The sequence below is a fragment of the Anser cygnoides genome, chromosome 6 (assembly GCF_040182565.1).
Source record: "Anser cygnoides isolate HZ-2024a breed goose chromosome 6, Taihu_goose_T2T_genome, whole genome shotgun sequence".
NCBI lineage: Eukaryota > Metazoa > Chordata > Aves > Anseriformes > Anatidae > Anser > Anser cygnoides.
In genome coordinates this window covers 10804703-10812146 of record NC_089878.1, presented here as the reverse complement: position 1 = coordinate 10812146, position 7444 = coordinate 10804703, and the positions used below count along the sequence as shown (strand labels likewise).

At 46.6% G+C, this 7444-nt stretch overlaps 1 protein-coding gene across 2 annotated transcripts in view; it reads right to left on the bottom strand.

Moving 5' to 3' along the window:
• Positions 1 to 201: 201 nt before the first annotated feature.
• Positions 202 to 7444, bottom strand: part of UBE2F (ubiquitin conjugating enzyme E2 F (putative)) — a 67002-nt gene continuing 59759 nt past the window's right edge. The window contains exons 10-11 of one of the 2 annotated variants that reach the window (XM_066999804.1): positions 7212 to 7281; positions 202 to 1511 (exon numbers count right to left, since the gene is read on the bottom strand). In XM_066999804.1, the coding sequence (XP_066855905.1) occupies positions 1495 to 1511; positions 7212 to 7281 (87 nt within the window). In that variant the 3' untranslated portion in view covers positions 202 to 1494. The remainder of the gene's footprint in view (positions 1512 to 7211; positions 7282 to 7444) is intronic. The other variant, XM_066999805.1, reaches the window with a different exon arrangement.

The window sequence follows — 7444 nt, the reverse complement described above, 5'->3', positions numbered from 1 at the left end:
TTGTGCTGTAGGAAGGAAGGTAACAGTGGTACAAGGGTGCAAGGAGCACCTGCAGTAAAGGAAATCGGTGTTTTCGACAGAACCCTTCTGCCTTTGTGAGCGAAAATGCAATGCTGCGATGTGCTTCCCAGCCTTTCTGTGGGAGCCATTCACAGGGATAACAGTCAGGCAGTGCCCGGGCGCTACACAACACACGCTTGCTCCGTAGGAAACCACACGAACATTTATTTCTATGGTTCATCTATTTATAAAAGCATTTTGCTCCGTGGTGGGAGCTCGGGGCACCGCAGACAGCAGCACGGGAACGCCAAACGCCCTCGGCCTAGACTCCGAAGTGATTCCTGAGGTTCGTGCTACTCTTCTCGGGAGGAGCTCTGCTTCCGCATCCTCTGACCAGGTGTGGGACGTACAGCTTACTTACAGAAAAGGCAATTACAGCGTAATATCCTTCCAAATTACCAAAAAAAGCCAGGCGCACAGGAGTGTTTAAGAGAGGGTGCAGCGCAGTATTACTCTTAGATGCGTTATTAGTCACTCGCTTTGGGTGCAGGAGGTTGAGGGACGCAATCAGGTGCTCTCCAGATAATGGTGCCTGAATTTACTTTCATCAGATCCAACAGCGCCTGATGCGCCCTCACCACATCCAGATCTGAAAGCCAAAGGCAGATTTCTTAAACAAAAAATCTCCCTTTTGTTACATTTTCACAGAAATATATATATAATATATATATAATTTTACTAATACTACACATTTACTTAAGTTACGGATTAGCCTATATTTCTTTTAACTACTTCACACAATGAATAGAAACAAACAAACAAAAAAAAAAATACTGTAGCCCAAACAGGAGCCGGAAATAACATAAAAATCCCAAACTTGTGACAAAGATGGACTTACATTAAATATAATCAGAATTTCAATACCAGAGCTAGAGTTTTGTTTAGGGCTTGCACTCAGGCAAGCTCTCAGCCTGACTTCACTGACTCTTGGAAAAAGCTCCCATTGTTTTTGCTCATCAAAGGCAACAGTATTGTGATTTGGTTCACAGGAGACCATTTTATTGCCAACTCGAAGTGTTCCAAAAACACACCACCTTCTTTCTTTTTTCCCCCCCAAACTAGGCAAGAGTTAAAAAAAAGTGTGTAATTACAATTTCAATAGTGATTTCTTGTAACTTCTCAAGCATATCTCATCAACAGGATATACAGTACAGTTCAGAGGAGTAAACATTTTAAAAGTAAGCAAACAACTTTTTTTTTCAACCAACATACACAATTTCTTGCTGTATTTATGCTGAACTCTCCTTTTAACATGGACAAGTTATGAAGTTAGTTTTCTTCTTCGGTACAACATGGACACAGGACTAGTACAATCCGGGCTGGTTTTCTTGTTGGTGTTGTTGAAGTTAAGGACAACTCTGCAGCATGGAAACCGTGGTCCTGCCATCCATCCCCCTTCATCATCTCGCGTAGCGCTTAATGTAATCTTCAACTTTATTTCGGAAGTCCTCCTAGAGGGAAGCAGAGGCAGAATTACCACGGGAGAGCCAGAGAGGGACTAAATGAGGACTGTGGTGGCGGTGAATTCACAGGGTAGCACCAGTGTGGTGCCGTTTCCATCCCACCTACTCAAGCCAATGGCTGCAGCTCTCCTCCAGAGCCTGCACGTGTTTCAGCTCCGGTGCATAATTGAGCGAGATCAGTCACTGCCTTTTTGTCATCTGTCACAGCCTAGAAAATTAAAGTTTCATAATCCAAGTCCCTTTTGTTAAGAGCATAAAGAAGGTGAGCACCATGATATGTGCTATGGCTTTGGAATGTCAGTGCTAGGAAGTTCTGAAAAGCGGTGAGCGGTCACTGCTAGGGTGAAGCTCTTCTTAAAGACAGGCAGGGAGCTGCCTTCCCCTGCACTGGTGTGCAGTAACCCACCCTGAAACTGTATATAGCACAATAATTAAAACGGGAACAAACTGTCAAAGCTTAAATGAACCCAGAAGATAATGTTGCCTACTTCTACACCAACATCGCAGCAGCTTTGAACATTTCCTCTGCAATGCCTCGCTTTTCTGCTGGTGGGTGCTTTATGCCAGAAAAAAAGTCAGGTTATCTCATGGCTACGGTCCCAAATAAAAGGCTCAGAGAAGAATTACACCCCATCAGAAATGCTGTCCACGAGTTTGTTTTCCAATTAGCAAAGTGCATCAGAGACATCCACAAACTATCTGCGAAGTGCTCCAAGTCTCCAAGAAGTGTGAAGCACAGCTAAAGGTCAAAACCACCGCAGACAAGGAATCAAACCTATAAACACACGTTAGGGAAAAAAACCACCCCAAACAGCTCCCCTCAAGAGGCACAGATGTGTGCTTTGGCTGAAACAGAAGCAGACAGCACGAGCTACAAGCACCCGTTCCAGGAGATCACCCCGAGATGCCTGACAGCTCGGCACCAGGACCCCAGGCGCAGCGAGGACGGCCGTGAGGGCTGCGTGCCACCAGGGAGCAGGGCTGCACGAGCCCCTTTCCTCCTGAGATGCCCAGGAGATGGGCGACCTGCACTTCTTCGGAGAAAGGAGCAGCTGCTGGTGTGATGCAGCATCTGCTGAAGGTAGTATCAGGGGTAATGTCTTAGCCGCACGCACACCTGCCTCCATGCCTGCAGACATTAAGTGTGCAAAGAAACCAGTGCTGGAGAGCTGATGCCTTCTTCGCTTTAAATAAGATGTTGCGCATCAGCCAACGTCAATCCTCTGACAACACTTCGGATAGCTGAGTAGCACACTCAAGTGTTTCTGAAGTAACTACTCATAAACAGCTCGTCTTGGAGCGGTCCCCGGGTCTCAGGCTGTCTGCAGCACGAGAAATCTCCTGACGCCTCGAGTCTTTTAAAATATCACGCAGCCAAAAATAAGTGGCACTTTGAACTTGTTTTCAGCTCTGCTAAGTTGCGGACTACCTTGATGCAAAGTAGAACAATTACTCATGATGGCACATCACGCTGGAAACCTTGGCTGGGTGTGATGGGCATCCTCAGCACTACAGGCTGATCCCTCGCCGCAGCACAAGGCACAAGGCCAAGAAATACCAGTAGACACGTAATAGAGCCAGCTGCATCTTTCCTGGACCCACAACACCCGCTGGCAGCTCAGGAGCGCTCTCCGTGCTCCCACCAGCACCTTTTTGTGGTTCCCAAAAGGAAAGCTGGGCTCTCTGAAACGACTTCCCGGGAGCAGCACTTGCTGCCTGTGGACGTGGCTGCTGACAGGAGGCTCTCGTTACGGGGCTGCAGCGCTGCCTTCACACGCCATATGGCCCAGCAGCTCCTGATTAGCTGTGCGTGCCTCTCTGCGTGCACATCTGTCTGTGTGCGGTACTCAATAACCAGCAGCACAGAATTGCGTACTGTGCATCACGACGAGGCACGGCGCAGCTGCCCCCGTGTCACCGGGGCTGTCGGGGCTCTCTGGGATCCACAAGTCCAGCTCTGCAGGTGCTCAGCTCTCAAACCCATGTAGGAGAAGAAACCGTCTAAAACTGGAGATTGTACACCGCTTTGGAGCACACCTAGAGCAGCTTTGCCCCGAGCTGCAGGGAGTTCAGCGGGGTACGTGAGCACGACGGGTCCTGGGGGAACGTGCGAGCAGTGCTGCAAGAAGTATTTGCTGCATGAGTAATGCTCACCGAATCACCACTTCATCTGCTGAAAATCCCTCTGGGACAATCAATCAATCGAAGGGAGATTCAAAATGAATTGCTAGATGAAGAGTATGTAATAGACATAGACTCGTACAACATAGTTCACAATATCATTTTGCTGAAAACTGGGTTACAGCACGGACTGTGTAGTGCAACGTAGATCCCACCCAACTTCTCCTACACGTATTTAAACAAAGAAGTTTAGCCAGTAAACTTTAAGAAAATAACATATTTTTAGTTGACAATCTGGCCAACAGTATCGGTTTCAAACATCTACAGATTTCACAATTTTCATTTGTACTCTACGTTCCTACTAGATAGCACGAAGCATGCGGTGATTTGCATTAAGAAAATAGGAAAAACAACTCCTTGTCTAATTAGGTCTAGGCAAAAGTTATATGGACTGATGTATTACTAACACAATTTACCGCAGTCTCAACTGATGAGCTTCCTGTCTTGAAGATATCCCTCACTGAAATGAGATGAATTCCTAAAGCTATGGCACCTCTAGAAGCTGTTACTGCAGCGTACTGCACTGAGGGCATGAACAACCTCAGTAGCTGGCCAGAGCAGGACCTCAGAGCAAATGACACATTATTATTATTATAGGATTACAGGAACAAAAGGAAAACAGCCATCCCCAAGCCCCAGAGGAGAATTACAGCCCACAACGTGTAAAAGCATACTGAAGCACGCTTCAGAACTAGGAACCTTTTGGAAAAACGATGACCTGATTTGGCATCTCTACGAGCGGCTGTGTCTTCTTCCAACGTGCTCTGCAGCACTGAGCTGTACTGATTAACGGCTCTCCTATTATTAAGCTTTTAATTGGGGAAAAAATCTGTTCAAGTACCCAAAGCAAACACAATAAATACTTCAATGCAAGTACCGACAGCAACCAGAGAAGCTTGCAGCTTGCTGAAAAAAAAATGTAAAACTCAGATTCTTTTTTACGATGAACCTGCATAATAAAGCAATTGAGCTCCTTATCCCTCCTAATGTACCTACTAGGAGTACCCCTTCACACAGTGCAGTAGTTGGCAAAACTTTTCTTCTTCCTACTAACGTCGACCTTGGTTTCTACCCTCAAGGAGGCTCTTCCGCCCTCCTCGGGGTGTGTTAGCACGGCTGGAGGCCGTGCTGCCCAGCTCCTGCAGGAAAATGCACAGCTTACCGCCTCTGGGGTGACTGCAATGACCTGAGTAGGTTGAATTGCTATTTCTGATCCACCTTCACATCATTTAGATTTACAATTCTGGAAAATCCAAACTGAGACCAAGAAGTAAACGATCACAAAAATACTCAATTGCTCCTGCCCTTCCCTCCTTTGCATAAAGCAAGCACTGAAATATTAACAAGAAGCCACCATTTTAACAGAAAATTATTTTAATCCAAAGTTTATCACCAGGTTTATATCCCAAATGATTTCTCTCAGGTCCTTCTGTTTTTACTTAAAGTGCATTTTAGTCCAAAAAAAGGGTCTTTGTGTGCCAGTAACCAAGCAACAGCCAGATGACATTACTCAGCCCCGTGTGAAGTTTTGGGAGGAGGATATAATCATCAGGTAGATTCACCCATTAGCCCTACGAAACATATTTAAAACGACCTTCCCTTTCTGTTCCACCTTGAGGGAAATAATGAGTATTCACGCCCACCAGCCCCCACACACCCACTCCCAGTTAGAGAGGAGCTGAATGAAACCTTTGAGCAACTCGAAGATCTCACGTACGAGGCACGCTTCCAATTCACACCCCTACCTTGCTATGATTTCCTCATCACCGGTATATTTAACTCAGCTTCAACACCATTTTGAGTATTTTCTGAGCTCTCTAATTACATTTTAGTTCCATAAAGAAGGGCTCAGAGATAAAAGGGAGGGTGGAAAACCTGACCATAAGCATCTCCTCCAGACTCCCACGGCTAACAGACCCAGCCCTGACAGCATCAACCTTTGGGCACTCTTCCCAAAATCGTTGTACTGACAGGCAGGTTACAGAATCGACGTGCAAAGTGGCAGTGACCTACCTGCCCGCTGGAAGGAAAAAGGGAAAAAGCGTTCTCTGAAGCTGTCAGAAGAGGAAAGGGCTGTGGAGTAGAAGGCAGAACGTGAAAGCTGCTGGGGCAGCCAGGGATAACTACATCTCAGTCCCGTTTGTGCAAAGGTGATAGGGCCAAAAAAGTTGAGGAGGGCTATGCAGAAAAATCATGCCCTGGATCAGAAGCGATGCAGGTCCTGACATTCCTGCCAATTCTGCCCTTTGACTCGTAGAGCAGCTTGGCTGGAGGCAGATGGAGAGAGCTCAGTTCCGTGGCTATTGCCACTGCTCGTTTGTAGGGCTGGGGCTCACCCCTACCTGCATCCAGCCCCCAGTAGAGGAAGGTCCAAGAGCCCCGCAGCCATTCTCACTTTACCTCAGGAGTGGAGACTTGTGTGAGTCCTCTGTTGTGTGGCTGCAGTGCTAAATGACTCGAGTCCTGCCCTGACTGTGACTGAGCAGCTTACAGGTTCACCTGGGCTGCTGAAGATGAGGAAAACCTCCAGGGTCTGCTCCAAGTCGCTTCTGAGCGGCCACAGGCAAGCCTACACTTCCACTGGCGCGCACTGTCCTGTTGGAAAGGGCTACAGAGAGAGAAGCCCCAAGAGAAAGTCACCTAAATCACCCCAATTACACTGCTGCTACAAACACGCTTCCACCCCTGAGGATGCCACGCGTCCCCAGGAGAGGAAATGTATCCCTGAGGTCTGAGGTCTTAACGGATAAATTACCACGGCAGAGGAAATCAGAGCAGTCTGGGGCTGTTGAGGGAGTTTTTGCAAGTCATGCCCCCATCTGAGCCGTGCCCTGGGCAAGCAAACCTCACCAGGCTGGTGAGCGCACGGGGCTCGGCGCAGGCACTTCTCCTTTGCGTTCGACAACGTGCTGTCTGCTCACGTTTTAAAGCCGTGCTTTTTTCCTAAAGAATCCAAAACAAAAGCTTCCCTTTTCAGCCACTTATTTGCCTAAAGCACGTAAATCAAAAGCTTTAAGACATCTGCATTTCTTTCACATTTCTGTCATTACCTCCAGTCAAACCATCTGCAAAAGCTTAATCAACTTCAGTGAACCAGAAAGAGGCTCCATCCATAATCAAAGTGTTAGGAAAGATGGACAATGGTTCCTATAAATATTTCTAGCTTTCCAAAAGTAACTTTTTTTTTCCTATTTACATCTGCTAGCACAATTAGCAGATGTGCTGTTGCTCATTTGCACATGCTGCTTAATGCGCTTTATGCTCAGTGGGAAAAGGCTTCGAGGCTGTAACATGGGCAGCATAAAATGGTGGGGAAATCCAAGAAAAAAAAAAACACAGTGCAAATCTCTAAATGAGTGAATGCTACAGAAAAACAAAATGTTTGTCCTACTGCGGCTGCCGCAATTCCAAGAAGAACAACAAATACCAAGCAGGGTGGTCGGTTGTGCAAAGGAAGCAAGTGATTTGCTGCAATAAATATGGAGATAAATAAATGTAATGACTCACGGGGTGAGATTCTTACGAAGAGATGCTTTTGGACTGGGGTGGTACCGTTGTTCTTATTAGAGCAGCTCGGCTGTAATCAAAGAGCAATAAAAGCCCAACAACAAGAATTAAAGATGTGGTTTTCTGGGGGAAATCTCAAATGTTCAGCCCTCTTAGGGCTAAATTCTTTTCCGACCTGTAAATCTTGGAAAGCAAAGGCTACGCTCTAATGCAGAAGACCAGGTTCATCTCTT